This window comes from Ammodytes marinus (genome assembly GCF_949987685.1).
Source record: "Ammodytes marinus genome assembly, chromosome: 8".
Classification (NCBI taxonomy): Eukaryota; Metazoa; Chordata; class Actinopteri; order Uranoscopiformes; family Ammodytidae; genus Ammodytes; species Ammodytes marinus.
The window spans coordinates 10,444,502-10,465,193 of NC_137212.1; the positions used below are offsets into that span (position 1 = coordinate 10,444,502).

The 20,692-nt window shown below is 40.8% G+C and overlaps 1 protein-coding gene across 1 annotated transcript; it reads left to right on the forward strand.

Moving 5' to 3' along the window:
- The first annotated feature begins 13,982 nt into the window (after positions 1 to 13,982).
- Positions 13,983 to 20,663, forward strand: sirt5 (sirtuin 5). The gene is made up of 9 exons (XM_080033079.1): positions 13,983 to 14,075; positions 15,162 to 15,277; positions 15,416 to 15,549; positions 15,863 to 16,092; positions 16,483 to 16,566; positions 17,352 to 17,405; positions 17,631 to 17,754; positions 19,428 to 19,543; positions 19,637 to 20,663. The coding sequence occupies exons 1-9, from the start codon at positions 14,050 to 14,052 to the stop codon at positions 19,707 to 19,709; spliced, it is 957 nt and encodes a 318-aa protein (XP_079889205.1). The 5' UTR covers positions 13,983 to 14,049; the 3' UTR covers positions 19,710 to 20,663.
- Positions 20,664 to 20,692: the final 29 nt, after the last annotated feature.

Genomic DNA, 20,692 nt, shown 5'->3' on the forward strand with positions numbered 1-20,692 from the left:
CATCTATCTCATTGTGCAGACAGTCAAGGCATGTATACCTCTCATGAGGTGCCCCACACTTTGCAGCTCAGTCACTCGCACACATCTACCCATGCTCTGGCTAAAGTGTCCGGTCAGCTCAGCACATAGCAAACCCATACACAGCCATTCTTATCTCTGTACCTTTGTGCTGTGACTGAGACCCACGTCTGCCTTGACTGAATCGATATTGCCTTGACCTGCCTGCAGCCGTGATTCATATCTCCATGGTGCCGAGTCTCCCTGGCAACTCCAACTTGACTCTGTGGCCCGTTAACTTAAAAAAAACATATCTTTTTAACCAGGTTTCTCCCAGCAGCACCTCATTGTATGTTCAAATGCCGAACGTAGATTCACACATGCTGTTCTTAAATTACTTTTCTTCTGCTTTTACTGATTTAAAACAAAAACAAAAACAAAAGGATATTTTGTTTTATTAACTGATGCCTTGTATGCTTTTAAATGCCTTTCTATTTAACGAAACCTTTAAATGGCTTACTTGCTTTGCAGCGCTAAGCACTTCATATTACAACTTTATTTTGTTGTAATATAATTATGAAGTCTAGGTTAATTTTATGGCTATTATGAAGCTCGTAATGCAAGTAATTGTATCACTGTAAAGCATTTTGATTGATTAATTTCTTATGAAAGAGTTTCTTTTTTATTACTATGAATAACTTTATATGCTTATATCTTGGTTTCTGTCCTCTCATTGCCGTTTTCTCTTAACATAGTATTTTTATGTCTAAGATGAATACTAAAACATGATGGTGATTTTGCTTTGGTTGCTCTTAGATTCCAGTTTTATTTATACGGGTAAATCCCATTGAGACCGGAGACTCTTTTGCAAGTGAGACCTGTTCCCATTTACACTTTACCATTCACACACACATTCATATACCGATAGCAGGCTAATCATCTATTTATTTACAGTATATATTTTCTGTCCTATGGAAATAATTGATCACAGTCCAGAGGTCATGTATCTGGGTCTCTACAGATCTGCACTAACTGTCAAGATCAATGGCAGCATTGTAGCCATTGTTCTGGTCGATGCTGGCCTCCCTTTTGACGGTTCAAACTAATTGTATAAGCCATGCCTTTAAGCTAAGTGCTGCTGCCTATAACAACTGATGTTGCTCCACAAAGGGAGTGTTAAGAAAGTCTATAGGTGAGATTATTGACACTGCTGTTCGGTTCTTCAATGCGTCAGTAAGAAGGATCAAATGATTATTTGAGAGTTTTTGCTTAAAAACCGAACTACAGAAAGGTTGCAGATGGACTAAGCTGTACAGAAATATTCAGCATCTTTAAGCGAATTGATTTGGTTTTTCAGCCCACAAAGTAATTTATCAACCAAATCATTTTCTTACATTTTTATTTCCTTTTTCAAGGTTTTCCTTAAAGACCATGGGACAATGTTTATGCACAGATGAACAGCTGTTGAGTTTTTTCCAAATGCATTTGTCAGTGCTGCAAACACAAACATCCAATTCACCTCCATTGTTTTGGGGCTACTTGCTGGATCAATAAAACCCAAACTATCTTCACAACCTCTTGTGGTAAGAGGTTTAAAGTTGATGGTCATAACTGTCTGGACAGCCACACAACCTTACCTCTTCTCCACCAACCCTCGTGACTATTTCTGATGACATTCCATTACCCCACATAATCACCTCTATCTCCATCAGACAAAAAAAATATTAATCATCCTCCGTCCTTTGATGGTGCTGCTGCTAATTCAGGTGCCGAACTGAGGCTCAGATTCTGACAGAGATGTAGTGTGCAAAATGAATGTCCTGCTCTGCTGTCGAGCTGAGAGGTGGAGACCAGCTGTTTGGAGTCTAAAACCGTCTGCCATTCATCTTTGTCACTCTAAAACTTTGACCTCCATTTTACCCAACCACTTCATCATCTGTCCACCCTTTACATCGCTGATTAAGATGCTGACACATCACACACAAACACTCATAAAGTTTTAGCTGCACCGCAGGGGCGCGGCCCCGATTCCTAACTCTCCCAGACTCCACAGCATTGCTATTCAGAAGACAGTCAGTCATGGCAGAGTGAGGTCCCTTCTTTTGGCTTCCAGTGGATAAACTACTGTTGTAATCATAATAACTGCAGGACAGGCAAATTATAGGGGCTTCCAAACACGCTAATAGACTGTCAGTCTGGGCGGTATGTCATTATTATCAGGTTTTTTTCTATTTATTTTTATTTTATTCATGACTTTATATGACCTTTTCAATACCGCAGAGTGCATAATGATTTATAAGGTCAAATGTGTCAAAGAATGACAGAAAACCAGTAGGGACAGTAAAAGCTAACAATATTTATTATGTATAAGAAGAATGTATTGACATTTATGACATTCATGTCAGTACTTTGCAGCTGTGTATCACAATATTTCAAAGTAGTATAATAAATAAATGAACCTGACCAGGTGGATGGATTTACCATTTTCAGTCTATATACTGTAAGTTGTTATTATTATGATTTCTTTATTTTGTATTTTTGCTAAATTGACACTTGTATTACACTGTATGAGTCACTGGCGCAATAATCATGTTACTACTGAGCAAGCAGTGACTAGATAAGACAGACAGTGGCTCCAGTCCTTGGAGTTTAAAGCCACTACGAGTAACATGGCACGTTGGCGTCCCCTTTGGACAAAAGCGGTAGTATTTTTACGACGCCCGCTGTCGCAAAGCTGTTTTCTAGCTCGTGCCAGGCGTGCAAGTGTGAACTGAGAAGGGCGCAATATAGTGCATGTCCGTGTGTTGAAAGTGTGAGGACTCTTTTCGGCTCCGTGAGAGTGGTTTTGACACTGCATCAACTAATGCCAGTCAGTGCTACACACACCTGATTGCAATGAGTTGATGCAGCAGCGTCACCTAACTACTCTCTCTCACGGAGCTGAAAGATTACGTGTCCTCACAGAAAGCGAATGAACGAGAGACGGCAGTTAGTATGGATCACGATGAGGTAATGTGTTTGTGTTGTTGATGTAAATAATGACTATTTCAGATAATGGTTATCTGATGATGGTGAAGCAAAGTAAACCTTGTGTTAGTACCAACCGCTCATTCATTTAGGAGTAAACAATGCAGTCTAGATCGCTCTCGTGAAATTGTATACACGTTGCTTGGCAATGCCCTCGTCCCGCCCGTAGCCTATATCACTCTCCCTTTTAGCTTTTCTTCATTGCATTCTCTTTTTTTTCTTTGATGGTTCAGCGCCGTTATCAGTCATTATGACGACAAATAACTGTCTCAAACAAGGCTCCCGCTCCCCTTCCCTCACCTGGAGGGATAGGCATAGGCTTCTCAAATCGCGTTGGTGCTCCACACTGAAATCTGCGACCAATACCGATATGTGACCATAGAACATGCACGAGCGAACCGAAAATCGGACTGGGTGTGCGACCAGACCAAAAGCAGTAATAAAAACTATATAAAAACGTCTTTCTTTGCACTGATGGTCTCGTTTGCTGTTAAAGATAATTTATGATTATCAGAGGAAACATGAGGCTGTTTAAAAGATATTTAAATGTTACTCGTAGCCGCTTTAAGAGCCAACTAAAACCTCATACGCAATAGGTTATAACTAATGTTACTGTCTTGAGGAACCTGAATTAAAAAATGTTTATGCTGTACCTCTTGAATCTAAATGATTCCGCTGCTGAAAATACTCCCTAACAAAAGCACCATTTCCTCTTTAAGTCAACTTAAAAACTAATGGTAGGGCCTATAGGAACTGATGTATTGTATGTGAAGAAATGGAACCATAGAAACAACAACACCTTCTTTCCCCTATTTTCTTTTGTTTTTTTTCCCCTACATAATCCAAAATCGGGGATCCAAGGATTACGTGGGTAGGAACCTGAGATTGTATGACAACCTGGGCCTCTGTGTCTGGTTTGGTCTCTTTGTCTTTCTCCACCTGTCTAGCAAATGTGTCAGCACCAACTGAGCAGCGAGCACATGGGGACAGTGTCAAACAATAGTGTGATGTGATGAGGAAGGGCAAAAAAAAGTTAGCGAGTTCAAAGGCAACACAAAGTTTTCTCTTCTTCCTACAGTTACTTCATCTTTGTCTTACTAGCTGCGATTCACTCTGCCAAGCCGCCTCCACATGCTACCTCCGTCCCTCACTCCTTCTCTCCCTCCTTAATGCTCCCCCTTTCTCTGACTGGAACCACTGTGTGTGTGCTGCATTAATACAAAGGGACAGAACAGCAGAGCCTGGAGGAGCTCATGTATGTGTGAGTATGGTTGTTTGTGTGTCTCAATGTGTGTATGTGTGTGTGAGTGTGTGTGTGTGTGTGTGTGTGTGTGTGTGTGTGTGTGTGTGTGTGTGTGTGTGTGTGTTCGTGTGTGTGCGTGTGTGTACATCCCTGTGAGCGTGTGAATGTGAGACTTGGCATAGCACAGGGATATGAGTCACCCCTCTCTATGTCTCCTGTATACAGATCATCTGTTTTGATTTGGTTCTTTCACCAATGCTGGCAGCACACTTAAAAAGGTGGAAACCTGGTTGCATTATGTGGTTTACTTTGTTCTTCCCTCAATACTGAAGTGCCCAGGGATGCACACCGAGGGGGAACACTTAAAACGACCACAGGGGAGGGCATCATACCAAAGAACAGTACAGCACAGTAGGCAAAAAAATGACAATTCTGAATACAAAACACCTGCACAACTACACAAATAAGAGTCTGTCCTGAAAGTATGAGGATATAGAATGTGTAAAAATAGCTACAACTGTAAAAAAGTATCTGATGTCTGAATATATGGGCTTGTATTAGTTTTGCCCGTACAGACAAACAACCTTTTATTAGAACAATGCCTTGAGTTTTGAGTTGAAGAAAATTATGTGCATAACACTGAGGCAGGATCATTTATGAATGCACAAAAAGCTACACAGGGTTGAACGGTTGAAAATAGGGTCAAATATACAGAACAATTGCAGCTACACAATAGTTATATAGCAGAAAGTAATCTAACGTACACAAATAAAAAAAACAATAACACCCCAATCCAAAACCTAATACTTTAACATTAAAACGCCCACACAACGATGCATCTAAAACAAGTTTAGAAATGATATCTGAGGGATGTGAAAAGGCAATCAAGGATAAACAAATCACTGAACTGTGCCCCAGTTCTATATTATTATTATTACCTATGACTGTAGGGCAGGTTTTGGGTTCTTCAGCAAAAGAGATGAAGGCAAAAGTAAAGACAACATTGAACGTAAACACAAAACCCTGTTAGCTTAATTGACCTACTTTGCCAGCTAGTAAAAACAATACATCGGTTTATTTCACATCACAGTAACTATGACATCACTATTACTATGCATTAGGCCTAACATGATGTATATGCTATATGTACTCGTCTGGGGTTTACAAACAACTTGAGGGAAGTAAAAGGAGATGAAGCAGGTTGTGGAAACGTGGGTTTAACCGAAAGATAAATAAGAAATAACATTTTCCTTCGATTACCGAAACCCGATTCCGCAGGTTACGTTAAAAACGTACTGTTATTTGGATATATCTGACAATCAATCCTAATACAGATTTTGAACAGCAAGCATCACACATTGCTGACAATAACAGAGTACAAACCACACTCTTATATGCATTCATGTTCTACTCTGACATCACACCAGCCAAGAGACATTCCCACTATCTTGATTCGTCATACGCCTTTTTTCCCTGGCTCAGGTCTTTTTTTCTCGGCACAATGGTTAGCTTGTCCTAGCTGAATGGACGGACCCCACGTGCCAGCGGAGGGGTTTTGTATGTTTGCTGTGTGTGTGTGTGTGTGTGTGTGAGCGAGACAGGAAGTACTCCCCCTGCATTTAAAGCCCTGACACTTCCTCCTTGTGCTTTTGTTATTCTGCCCAGGTAGCTCTGCTCCTCTGCTGCTCCAGACCTGGCTAATGTATGCAGACAGTCAGTGTTTGATGTGTGTGCCTGAGGAAGACAAAGAGGATATAATGGAGAGTTGGTCTGTATGCGCATCGTTCCCACCAAATTCAATGGGACGATAGCCAACTCTGTTTCTTTCTCACTGTGGCAGTCTTTATGTTTGCACAATTTTAAAAAAGGCCTCTGTCGTGCCACCCTGTCCTCCTCCCCAGACTCTCCCCTGCTCCTACAACACCTCCCTCTTGTTTAAGCCCTCTCTGCCTCAGCCTGTTATTCAGGTCCGTATCAGAGCTCCCTGTGTTTGAATGAGAGCGTGGTAATGCCTGCGTCTAGGTCTTTGTGAGACGGGCTGAGCGCTAACCGAGCTGACCTGGATTTACATTGAGTAGAACAGTACTGCCTGGGATCTGGCTTGCATGTTGTACTTGACGATCCTTGCTACTTACAGGACTTTACTAATGAGTACATTAGTCATTGCCTTCCAAAATACATACGCTTGTCTGATCCGTCCACTCCACTATCAAGACAACTCATATGACCATGTTGTAAAATGCCATGGTGAAGTTGGATACAACAACTATGTGGTAAGGTTGATGAAGGTTAGTATTAGGCATGACACTACTTTGTTAACGTTAGCGGGAATTTGTTGACCCACTCATTTGCCCACAAAGCACTGATAACAAAAACGGTACTATGGTTCAGTGTTGAACGTGGCTTGTCATGTATGGTGGTAATTACGTGTGATAAAACTGTTCCATTCGTACAGTATATGTATAAGAAAAAAGAAATAGTTTTATTGTGATAGGTAAAGAGTAAAAAGTTGGGTTCCGGTTTTATTGTGAAAAAACCAACGGAAGAGGTGTTGTTTTTTTGTTACCAGAGTGTATTTATTAGAAGTAATTTGTATACGCCTACTATGACGAGGTAGGCTCCTCCTAGGAGGTTTCTCAGGAATGAGACGCCTTCTTGTCTTAAAAAGAGGGAGCAGAGGAGTTTTGGGCTGGGGGTTTTTCACAACACGGTGATAGACGGACGGACATGCAACAAGCATAACCTCTAATCTTCTCTCTACTCTATACACACGAAAATGACTTGATCAAGAATTTTTAGAACTAGAAAAACGGACTGAGATGCAGGGGGTTAGATGGACACTAATGGTTATATGGGGCCCGTAGCACTGGGACTTGTACTCGCTAGTGTGTACCGCCATGTGTATAGTGTCTGTTTAACTCACTGTAACTTTTCTGCAAAGGGATAGACTGATATTGATGGTTATATGGGGCCCGTAGCACTGGGACTTGTACTCGCTAGTGAGTACCGCCATGTTGTACAATATCTGTCTAACTCCTTGTAATTCATGAAGTTTTGTAGCGCGGTGAACGATATGTACAGGCACGTAAGTGTTTGGATATTGTTTCAAGAGTTACAACAAATTTAGAAAATGGATCAAGTGAACAAATATAATGAGAAATAGGACTAAAACATTTAAATAATATGTAAGCATATACTCTCTTTTGTCTTTTCTGTCTCTCTGTTATATGAAATTGTAACAATCATGTAAGTTTGAATAAATATAAGTAAAACGTTCCGCGAGTCTTTGTCACAGTAGATTAAGTTGTGGAAAGCAGGACCTAGAATAAGGTTGTTTTTTATCCATCACGAGCGTCGCCCCGAGGAGAACACGGCGTAAGTATAAGACATCTTGGCATCGCCCACACGCTGACAACACAACAATACATAATCTCATACACCTAATCTTTAAACGTGAAAGAATAGGTTAAAAATGCCTTCTTAGGTTTAGACGAAGATGTTTAAATCCTGAAAATATTATATATGTTATATTTTAAACAGAAGGGTGGTTTACAGACTAAGTTACATACAACTTACGAACAATAAATTGTGAATTGAAATCTTTATTCTACTACAAAGAGAAGGTTTTAAAAAGCAATAGTTAAAAGTGTTAATGATTTAGCGGAGGTCGACCTTATTATAAGCAGAGGTGGCTCTGATAAAATAGGAATTTTAAACACAGTATTATATATTGAACATTATTCCTTAAGTAGACGTAAAACTCAGGTTAGTCTAGAGGGTAAATGCCGCGCTTTTAAATAAAGGAGACCGGGGTTCGCGTCTCTTTCTGGGCCTATGGTGTGAGATGAGTTGTTTTGATGAAGGAATGATAGACAGTTAAAGCATTGTGCTACAAAGTTGGTTAACAAGAGTTTGAGAGGACATAACTAATAAACTTATGGGACTGGCTTTTCATTTAGATTAGACTTTTATAGTCGAAATCGTAATAGGCTCAAGAGGGCCGGGCTCAAGAATGCCACAAGCCGTCCGGCAAAAGCCTGGATGATTTACCTCCGTTAACTAAATCATGAACCACCAGCCTCCCACAGGCACACAGGTCAAATGTATACAAGCACTTGCAAACCAGAGATGCTGTGGATATTTGTCACACATGAATGGTGACACACATCAAAGAAAAGAGTGGGCTGGATTTATCCAAAACAACAGGAGCTTAACACACAAACATGAAAGTCAATGGGAATCAAGGAGGAGTGGGCGGGTGGGCGGATTGCTGCACTGCATGGTGGGAGAAAGAATGATGAATATGGACCAAAAAAAGAAGGAAAAGTAAACAGTACTGCTTCATAGTTCATGAGGAAGGTGTGGGGACAAATCTCCCATCGTCTCACGTAGCTGGCAGTGCCCGCTGTGTTCTCTATGATACCCCTCCAGCCTGCTCAGTTTCCAGCTAATTACCACGAGCACCACTGTCTGTCAGGAAGACACAGCACAGCAGCAAAACCCCATCCTCCTTCAGATTCAAGCCATGCCTGACAACGGAAAGCGTGGCACAAAGCTCCGGGAAAGAATAGTGTTAGTCCCATTGTTAAGAGGAAAGGTGCTTGATGGAAGACAAAATGGAGAGGAAGTTTGTTGAAGGGCCAGGGAGAGGACAGCTGAGAGAGAGATTATGAGTAGGTGGGACTGAACACTGTGAGTCATAAAGGTCTAAGCAGGCTAAAAAGAAAAAAAGGAAAGAGAGCTAGAGAGGGGGGGGGCATAGTGGGCATGTCAGTTACTTCTGATCTCATTAAGATTTACATAAGGCTGGTTGATCACATACATGTGTGGCTTTAGGCTATAAATAAAGGTTTTAAGCCTTTTAAGCTTCTATTAAGCTTTAAATAGAAACAGATTATCATGTGTTATTTTGCCACACTAACCTTTAGCATTAACAGTGTAAAGACTTGATTTAATACAGCCTATTGAATAATTACTGGTACAAATCAAATCAGGCTACATGTTCAACAGAACAATAGGCAGACAGGGGAAGAATTGTCTATAGTTGGCATCCGTCCGAAATGGAAAATATAGGCTGGGGTCTAGCTAGTTTAGCCTACACTACCAGACTGTACACACACCATGTGACTGGGATTTGTCACATAGGGCAACTCTGGGGGAGGGTCGAGCACAATTCGGATGCAGTAGCTCATTAAAAGAAATAAGGAAAAAGCCCTCTCATGTAGCCTATGTAACGTGGATAAGCATAGCTAGGGAAAATCCTTAGGGCTTTATTCTGTTCGGTGGCATTTTCAGCACCGAGGGGCAGGGAACAGCTCCGCATTGATGCGATATTACAGCTACTCTCTATAAGGGACAAGGAGGGATTTTCATAGAAGAAAATGTTGATTTAAGAAAAACATGAACATATAGGCTATCTGGCTGTAAATCCATACCATGATGACGATGATCCAGCCGATCGTGACAGCTACCATCGTGACCATGGCAACAAAGGCAACAGTAACTTATCCTGTTTTCGGGCTTTAAAAGCCTCCGCATTGGGCGAGGATTTCGCATGCCAGAGCATCCATCCCTCGCCTCACCCCAGGCCCAAATGCGATAAAAACAAATGCATTTTAAATGAGTAGCCAGAGACGGCCGAGTTCGCACAGCGTGTTCACTGCGGCCCACAAACAAGGTGGAGTCTGGTCGGAGCAATAGCATATCAATCGTCCTATAGGGGTAATAGGTTCCCCATACAGTGGGTACAGTCAGAGCTGCAGTCAGAGCTGCACAATAAAAGCCCAAAGTCATGATGATGCGTGGGAACTTTCACTGAACGATAGAGCAATATCTCTCACAGCGAGGACCGATTAATTTCAATGTGTTCCCCTGTGGAGGCTGCGAATAATCACCCAGACATGGAGTGGAGAGCATCATCCGTGTGATGGGCTGGCTGCCTACCTGTCTCCAGGTGCAGAGAGATCCTCGCCTCGTTGATGTAAGGCGTGTCACTCTTGGACCGGACCCTCCGGATCGGTCTGCGGTCTACCTCCTCCTCCGGAACGGCCGCCATGTTCGGCCAGGCCGGGCAGCGTCCACACTGGCGACCGGCGGGACTGCGAGAGATTCGGCGCAGAGCAGACGATGTAGGAAGGGGGGGGGGGGGGGGGGGGGGGGGGGAGGGGGGCTATTGTAATGGTGATTATGGAGGGTAGGAGGAGAGAGAGACAGAGAGAGAGCGAGAGACAGAGACAGAGAGAGAGAGAGAGAGAGAGATGATGGGCATGTTGAGTTTCTGTTCTTTTATTTTCCTGCTCACTAATAAAAAGCAATGGACCAAGTTCACATCAATCACGTCATTCCAGCTCTCCCATGTAGTAGGCCCATCTTGTCAACTGAGAGAAACTCATCTACAGCAGTTTTGGCAATTGATTTATAATCATCTATATGAAGCAAAAATGGGTTCAGACTGTAAACAAAATAAGAAATCCTACCTTGGGAGAACTGGGAACTTGTGATTGCATTATTCCCCGTAATTTGACGTGTAGGCTAGGCCTATAGGCAGAACTGATTCATCAATAAATAATAATTGCAAAATGAAAATTGTAATTTCTTGCAGAACCTATCATCAGTTTCAAATGGATGATAGGCCTGGTTATGTCACTTTAAAATAAAACTGGAATAATGGATTATTATGCAGAATTAAACATTTGTGTTAACGTCTCCTGCTGTCTGTAAATTAACACATCTCAAAAGTATTTTCACACTGAGTAAACTGCCCCACAACATTTAAAGATATGTCCACTTTTCAATTCAAACTATTTTGGTCCAGGTAGCCTATTTCAGGTAGGTAGCCATTCCCTACATGGAGCAGAAGTAGGACATAATCTGGAGAAAAGGACTCAAGCTTTAAATTTTGGCACCACCCTTTGTCCTATTGAAATAGCTCTTGAATTTGGTATTATAAAATAGAATGGAACAATGGAAATTGTAATCTAGTGTCAGCTAATGCAAATACTATTATTCTTACCTGCTTAATTTGCGGTGTGTCCTCCTGGCTAGACTGTAACACTGCAATTCCCCATTGGGACGGCTGAAGTAATGATCTATCAAGCAATATTTGAAGTCTTTCGCTTTTATAACACAGGATTATTATAGTAAAACAATATAAATACAGTATATTCTTGGATTATAATGCTTTATACTCTATTACAATGCTGGCCTCTGGTGGAGAATAGATAATAAAACAAATAAAATTACAATGCCGAGCAGAAGCTGTACAGCAAAAGTAAATTTGGATAGTTTATTTAATTGGCAGCTATATAGCCTAGATAAAAGTTAAATAAGGCAACCCATCCGACAAATCAAAATGTAAGATATGTAACACTACTACAAACCCTACACAACCTACTGGTCTTTAGTCAGAGGTTGAGCCGCCGCAATAAGGACCTTTACAGGATTTCATCCTGTCCAAGCTATAACCATATACAGTACACATGCCTCCCCTCTGTGCAGGGGGAGGACACTCCTCCTGTGACTAACTAATATGCATAATGTACAATGTTAAGGCATTCTACTTTTGTATCTATATCTTGTATAGGCCTGTTTTTTTTCGGTTTTTATTACTTTAATTGTAGCCTGTTTTGTAAGTCAAGTGTGTTTTTTTGATCATTTAGCATATGCGATTTTGTATGACAATCAATCAATTGATCTATCTATCTATCTACAGTGGCTTGCAAAAGTATTCATACCCCTTGGAATTTTGCACATTTTGTCACATTAAAACCACACACGTACATTTATTTTATTGGGATTGCATGTGCTAGACCAACACACAGTGGTGCATCATTGTGAAGTGGAATGAAAATGAAATATGGTTTTAATTTTTTTTTTTAATAAAAAACTGAAAAGCGTGGCGTGCATAAGTATTCAGCCCCCCTGAGTCAATACGTTGTAGAACCACCTATCGCTGCAATAACAGCTGCAAGTCTATTGGGCTATGTCTCTGCCAGCTTTGCCCATCTAGAGACTGATATGTGTTCCCATTCTTCTTTGCAAAATAGCTCAAGCTTCAGATTCAGCATCAGATTGGATGGAGAGCATCTGTCAACAGCAATTTTCAAGTCTTTCCAGATATTCTCAAATGTATTGAGGTCTGGACTTTGACTGGGACATTCTAACACATGCCTATGCTTTGATTTGAACCATTCCATAGTAGATCTGGCTGTATGTTTAGGGTATTTAACCTTCTGGAAGGTGAACCTCCACCCTAGTCTCAAGTCTTTTGCAGACTCTAACAGGTTTTTCTGCCCTGTATTTAGCTCGATCCTTCTTTCCATCAACTCTGACCAGTTTCCCTATCCCTGCTGAAGAACAGGACCCCAACAGCATGATGCTGCCACCACCATGTTTCACGGTGGGGATGGTGTGTTCAGGGTGATGTGCAGTGTTAGTTTTCTGCCACACATTGCACTTTGCGTTAAGGCCAAAAACTTCAATTTTGGTCTCCTCCAACACTTGCCACAAGCCATGCGGGGGACACAGCATATTCAGATGAGACCAAACTTGAAGTTTTTGGCCTGAATGCAAAATGCAATGTGTGGCGGAAACTAACACTGCACCCTATACACACCATCCTCACCGTGAAACATGGTGGTGGCAGCATCATGCTATGGGGATGCATTTCTTCAGCAGGAACAGGGAAGCTGTTGAGAGTTGATGGGAAGAAGGATGGAGCCAAATACAGGACAGAAAACTTGTAAGAGTCTACAAAAGACTTGAGACTGGGGTGGAGGTTCACCTTCCAGAGGGACAACTAGCCTAAAAATACAGCCAGATCTACTATGGAATGGTTTAAATCAAAGCATAGTCATGTGTTAGAATGGTCCAGTCAAAGTCCAGACCTCAATGCAATTGAGAATCTCTGGAAATACTTGAAAATTGCTGTTCACAGACGCTCTCCATCCAATCTGATGCTAAATCTGAAGCTCAAGCTATTTTTTAAAGAAGAATGGGCAAAAATGTCAGTCTGTAGATGGGCAAAGCTGGTGGAGACATACCCCAAATAGATTTGCAGCTGTAATTGCAGCGATAGGTGGTTCTACAAAGCAATGACTCAGGGGGCTGAATACTTTTGCATGCCACACTTTTCAGTGTTTTTTTTATAAAAAAAAAAAAATTAAAACCATGTTTCATTTTCATTCCACTTCACAATTATGTACCACTTTGTGTTGGTCTATCACATAAAATCCCAATAAAATAAAGGTACGTGTGTGGTTATAACGTGACTGAATGTCGAAAATATCAAGGGGTATGAATACTTTTGCAAGGCACTCTATCTATCTATCTATCTATCTATCTATCTATCTATCTATCTATCTATCTATCTATCTATCTATCTATCTATCTATCTATCTATCTATCTATCTATCTATCTATCTATCTATCTATCTATCTATCTATCTATCTATCTATCTATCTATCTATCTATCTATATATCTATCTATCTATCTATCTATCATTGTTATAAACAAACAAAATAGTTCAAATATAGGCTACAAGCAGCAGTTTATTCTACAGCTAAGGCTCTTTTGGGCCAATATGAAATCACAACAAAAAAAAAGTTGCTGTGGTGCAAGTGCTTCCTCTGCTGGTCATATATATATATAGCCTAGAGAGGTTGTTATTTACCTCGCTGGCCCTGTTCATAGGCTCAGCTCCTGACAGAAATACCCAGTCCACCAACAGCTGCAAGGCTGGTGACCCAGAGGAAAACACTGATATCCTGCTTCCTGCAGCGGATGGTCCAGCTCCTTCGTTTTGACAGGTAGCTCCTTAACGTTAGCACACTAGGCTAGGCTACAAGAAAAAAAATAAGAAAAAAAAGGAAAAAAGAAGGAGCCTCGAAATATTTAAAACCGTGACACATTGTCCTCGCAGCAACAGCTTCACCCGTATCAATAGCTGCTTCCTCGGATGTCAGTGCTTGCTATTTAGCTTGCTATCTTTATTAGTTGCTTGCAGCTGACAAAGGGTGTTCGGGGAAGGTCCTGCTTGTCATTGTGCAGAAATACTATCCAAATATTATCGTATTACTAAATCAATCACATTTAATCCCTTAACTCGTGCCATAATTAGCACGTCAAACAATCTAGGCTAGTAGCAGCAGGCTAGCTGTGTGCTTGTTTATGTGAACTCATATGACCTTAGGCTTTCTAAATGACCTTTTCTGTCCAGCAAAAGTCACCACACTGTTATATTACCCCAGGTTGTTCCTCTCAATCATGGCGTTTACAAATGATGAAATATAAGCTTAAACAACTGTGGCCTTTTACACATGTGTGTATTGGCTCGGGTGTATTGGCTGCTTGCACTTTAAAGGACATATGATGAAAAACAAAACATGTCCGGTGTTTGGGCACACTTTGTAGGTTATTGGGGTCCCTACCAGCACACACAAGCTTCAAAAAGACAAATATGTCAGTTTCTTCTGGGATACTTATTTCGAAAAAGGGGGAATTTGATGGTCTGTTCCAAAAAACACAGACTGATGACGAAATTGGTCGGTTTCATTAACATATTATACTCCCACGGGAAAGCTCACCAGAACTCGACAGTTGCCCCCGTTGGTAACCACAATGGACATATAAAGATTTGGCATAATATGTCCCCTTTAAAGAAATGCATGCGCAAAAGGATGTCAGCCGGAAGTGACATAGCCTATATTACCTCTTTGCTGTTTTTTTTTGTGGTAGCCTATTGAATGAAAATTGCTTTTGAGTGCAAAAGTCTCAATTGTAAATAATAATAATAGGCTAATAATAATATAATTTATAACATTGGAGGCTTAAATTGTAATGGAAGTCAGCTGCTTTGTTTTGATATTAAAAAATATATTATTTTTCTTGCCAAGTTGCCAAATATCGATGCTACTGCGCCAGTTCACCTGTAGAGGTTTTGTAAACTCTCACCTCTATGCTCACCTGAGAAAACCGCGGGGCAGCCAGGACATGGCCCGACCTAGTTCAGGTAGGCCTAATGTTTACAGTCATAAACTGCTCCCTTCAAATCTGTTTCTTGATGAGCAATTATTATACGATCATGCTTAAGGCTTTGTGCTTCAAATTACTGCCATGTTGTGTAGGCTATTTGTGTTTTTATGTTCAGACCTGGCAGCATTCAGGGAGATCTTCTCCAACGCCAAGAATATAGCCATCATTACTGGAGCAGGGGTGAGCGCAGAGAGTGGAGTCCCCACCTTCAGAGGAGAAGGGGGCTACTGGAGAAAATGGCAAGCCCCGGTATGCAACCATTTATATTAATTAACTGTACTGCATTTTACTGAGTTTCTGTTATACAACCTCCAAACTGAACACACAGTTTAATAAACACATATCTAAAACAAAGCAAAGTGAACATTTGAACCTTGATGGAGGCAGAAACTATTGGTGGACTGCTGTTTTGGACTTGATGAGTTTTGCTAGTTGTACCTGTACCCTGTTTATTAGTTTATCGAACTTGGAAAAAATGGAGCTTCAGTCATTTATCATTTTCTCTCAGCACAGATATTTTTTGTCGGTGTCAAAAGTCATTTTTAACGTTTTCATCTTGCAGAAACTTGCCACCTCAGAGGCCTTCTCCAGGAATCCCTCTCTTGTTTGGGAGTTTTACCATTACCGCCGTGAGGTCATGCTCACAAAAGATCCCAACCCAGCCCACCTGGCCATTGCAGAGTGTGAGGAGCGCCTTAGCAAACAGGGACGTAATGTTACGGTAGTCACTCAAAATGTAGATGAGCTTCACCGCCGCGCCGGCTCCAAAAACATCCTGGAAATCCACGGCAAGTACAAAAACACTGAAGACACCGAATACCTTCATGGATGGAATAACTCATCATCTTGGAAACTATTATTCTACTCAATTAAGGATACACCTATTTATGAGGATTTGCTGCTTTCTTTTATTGCTGGTCAGACAAAGTAGGAGCTTTGATGGCATCATCTCTCTTATTCAGTAGTTGACTAATTGCCTAGTACATAAAATGTCACAGAATAAGGAAAGGTTTTCATAAATGAAGATATGCAAATCTTCCAGCTGGATAAGTTGTAGCTGACAAATGTTTGGCATTTTTATTTAACATATTACACTAAATAATTGTTGATTCATTTTCTGTATTCAAACTTATTGTTGTTTCAGCACTAATCTATTGTCTCTATTATCATCAATCAAGGAAGTCTGTTTAAAACACGCTGTTTGAGTTGTGGTCATGAAGCAACCAATCACAAGAGCCCCATCTGTAATGCTCTGGATGGAAAAGGGTAAGAGCTTTGTCTGGTGTCATTATGTAAAATTGGACTGTTTTCCTTGTAAATACGAACAGTTGTTATTAGAGATATAGATCATGTTCATTTGAGAACTAAATGCCAGCCGAATAAATATAATCAGTGACGCAAATGAAATGTCATTTTAAAAGCTACTTTGTCATTTATCTGACCTTTTTAAAATGCATTGTTTTAATAGCTGAAATGTTTCTCTAATAAACTCAGTCTTTGCCGCAGATAAAATTACTTTGCTTAGTCTGTGAACAGTAATTCTGATTAAATTACTTATTTATTTTATGCAGTACTTTTCTTCAGTCATACAGGCTGTGAAGCCTACTATTTTAATTCACAAACCACGCGCATGTGCTTGTCAATATGTCACCAATACAAAACGTCATTATTTACAAGTAGATGCATGTATACTGCCTTCCATTATGTATTGTATTAGAACATTACATAAATACTAAAACTATAAAGTGCAACATAACGTGGTATATCAACTATGTCCCAACATGTACAGGAGTGTCGTGTGATATTTATTTTTAAGTTTATTTTCTGACTGTCGGTGGAGGCAGGCTAATGCTCCCCTTGACTACTAGTGTTTGAGCTAAGCTAACCTGGATGAGTGACCTTTGCCCATTCCCCCTTCAAAAGAGCATGCACAGTCAAATAAATGGTTATGTCACCTTGTCTTGAGCCTGAGAATGAGGCAACAAGCTAAAAATCAAAAAAATGTAACTATTCCTTTAATGAACTCAAACCTTAATGAAATTTGTCCTCAGAGCTCCAGACCCAGACGTAGACGATGCCCAGATCCCTGTTGAGAAGCTGCCCAGGTAAGACACACTTCATGTTCTATTTTAGTGCTCTGCTCTTTTCAAATCATGTTATTTGTTTTGAAAAACTGTGTGTGTGTGTGTGTGTGTGTGTGTGTGTGTGTGTGTGTGTGTGTGTGTGTGTGTGTGTGTGTGTGTGTGTGTGTGTGTGTGTGTGTGTGTGTGTGTGTGTGTGTGTGTGTGTGTGTGTGTGTGTGTGTGTGTGTGTGTGTGTGTGTGTTTCAGGTGTGAGCAGACAAACTGTCACGGTCTCCTGAGACCAGCTGTGGTTTGGTTTGGAGAGACCCTGGACTCAGACATCCTCGGTCGTGCAGAGAAAGTGTTGGAAAGCTGTGACCTTTGCCTGGTGGTACGTGTGTGTGTGTGTGTGTGTCACAATCTTTATTGTCATGTACACACTACAGAAATGACAGTGAAGCATTGACAATGACATTTTCAAATCTCAAACTCCCTCTATTTCTGTTCTTACAAATATATTAGAGGTGGGCATAGATTAATTTTTTTAATCTAGATTAATCTAGATTAATTTTGGAATTAATCTAGATTAATCTAGATTAAAATGGCTCATTTGAATTCATTCATAATATGTGTGTGCTCCTAAATAATGACTCAAAGTAAGTCTTTGAGAACGTGTTTCTCAAGCCAGGTGGCGCATCAGACCAGGGGCTCATCTCCTGTTTCCAACATGCATCACAAACTGTTTGAGGAAGCTGTTCTACTATGATAATTTGTGATGAAAATAAATAATGTTCAACAAGATGTTACTTAGTAACGCGTTACCGGCATCGGACCTCTTTTTTCAGCAACGAGTAATCTAACGCGTTACTATCTCCAAACCAGTAATCAGATTAAAGTAAGGCCTACTCATCAAAGTCACTGTGCGTTACTTTTTCTGTCATTTTCCTTAGTGAAACATTTTACATAACTGCACAAATGACTGCGATTGCGATTTTATGTAAATAAATGTGTGCGCATGTGTCTCTAAACTCTCCAACTGCTCCTCTCGTCTTTTTGGTAGCGCCCTCGTCTCTGACATGCAGCGTGTGTGTGTGCCTGTCTGTGTCTGTGTGTGTGTGTGTGTGCAGCAGCATTACGGCCGAGTCTGAACTGTGGCGCAAAACAAAGTTTTCCCCCCGATGAAATATAGCGTCTGCTATGGGGATATTTAGGATTCGGGTACGGTGACGTTGAAGAGATAGTTGTTTAAAACTTGGAAACTTATAGTCACGTGGCGACCGGTGGCCACACACACCCACTCTGCGTTCCAATACCCGATTGTGTCGTGGGCAAGTGATGGAGAGAGAGAGCGGCGGGTGTGTGAGAGAAGCTTCGCCCCTCGTCTCTGACATGCAGCGTGTGTGTCTGTGTGTGTGTGTGTGTGTCTGTGTGTGTGTGTCTGTGTGCAGCAGCATTACGGCCGAGTCCAAGCTGAACTGTACAAATGACTGGCTCCCTGAGCCGAACAGGTGGAATAAGAGATTAACGGCGATATTTTTTTTATCGCCGATAAGAGTCTGGCGTTAACGCAGCACGTTAACGCCGATAACGGCCCACCACTAAAATATATATAAATATATATTTAAAAAACTATTTAGCTATAAGGGGAAAATCAAGTAAGTGGAACAAAATCTGGTTAGAAAATATAATACATCATATAGTCGAAATATAGAAAATAAATCAGAAGTGAACTATTCTTCTTTGGTAGCCTGGTGAGTGAGAGTAAAATGTAAAAACTGGAATATTAATATAACCAGCATTATGTATAAACATAATAAGAACAGATTGTAAACAGGGTGCATATAAATAGATAAACAGGTAGTAAGTAAATAAATAAGTATACTGATGTATACAGATGCAATTGGTGTTAATACACATATGAGTTGATTGGACCAACTCTGATCAGCTGTTCTGAAATTGAAAAACTCAGTGTTTCCCTGCTAGGGTGTATTTACACTGCTTTCTGCAACAGGCCCAAGAACTTTAACCTTTGCTTTTTTTCTTAAATAAAATTCTTCTTTACAGGTTGGTACTTCATCCATTGTGTATCCAGCAGCCATGTTTGCTCCTCAGGTGGCGACCAGAGGCGTCCCAGTGGCAGAATTCAACATGGAAGACACACCAGCCACCATGCGCTTCAAGTACATTTCATTTTTATTGTCATGCGGTCAGACGCACGTGTCATTTTCCGTTACTTTTGTCACATTTACAATATTTCTTTTTTTGTGTCTCAGGTTCCACTTCCATGGCCCCTGTGGGACCATGTTGCCCCCCGCACTGGCACGCCACAAGACTGAACCAAATTAGAAAAGAGTCCCGGACTACAGCTGCATACTACAGACCAGACTCTCTAACACTGAGAGACTTTATTGGTACAAATACCAAAAATAATGGGTTAAATACAATGAGTACCCACAGGAATAGTGTGGCGATGGGTTCATATACAATAAGGCCATCAAATTCAAAGACAAAAGGGAAACTGTTTGTTCAAGCTGTCGCACAGTCAACATGTACAATAAGTGTGAATAGATTTTAATATAAACACACACACTCTTCAGACTTTTTATTTCAAGTTTAAGCATTTTGTCTTTGTGTGGATTTTATCTAGCTTTAATTGTGTTATTTAATTTAATTTGGCATGGCAACTATTCCTATGATGCCAAAGCACACCAGTGCTCTTATGGCTGCCAAAACCAAGTTGAAGAGTCATAGTTATGTTTAATTTGTGTTCTTACGAGTCCTTGGAAAATAATTAACAGTGTGGTTTATAAAAATAAATACAATGTTGACAAGAACACTAAATAAATAGTGTTGACTATGATTATGATTAAATCCATAAAGGCAAACTTTATCACTTCTTTTTTAATGAATGAATGTTGGGTGTCTGACAGTAGGGGGCAGTGTTAAGCTGCTGCTCTGAAGGCTGCTATACCTCCAGTTAGGTGTGAAAAAAACTGATTTCTTCCAAAGGATTTGTGGGCTCTGCCTTTGATATTGTGTGTGTGTGTGTGTGTGTGTGTGTGTGTGTGTGTGTGTGTGTGTGTGTGTGTGTGTGTGTGTGTGTGTGTGTGTGTGTGTGTGTGTGTGTGTGTGTGTGTGTGTGTGTGTGTGTGTGTGTGTGTGTGTGTGCGTGTGTGTGTGTGTGTGTGTGTGTGCGTGCGAGTGAGTGAATCCAGGTTATCTGAATGTATAGGCTGTGACAAATACTGTGTGTGTTGCCTTCCAATGGCCATGAGTAAGCTTCAGGGAAATTAGTGACTGTGCACTACCTCGGCCGTGAAGAGAGTAGG

Coding starts and splice junctions, on each gene's coding strand:
- sirt5 (XM_080033079.1), top strand. CDS start 14,050: ATGGTCCAGCTCCTTCGTTTTGACAG. Junction 15,550..15,862: donor GGAGAAAATGGCAAGCCCCG/GTATGCAACCAT, acceptor TTCATCTTGCAG/AAACTTGCCACCTCAGAGGC. Junction 19,544..19,636: donor CCAGCCACCATGCGCTTCAA/GTACATTTCATT, acceptor TTTGTGTCTCAG/GTTCCACTTCCATGGCCCCT.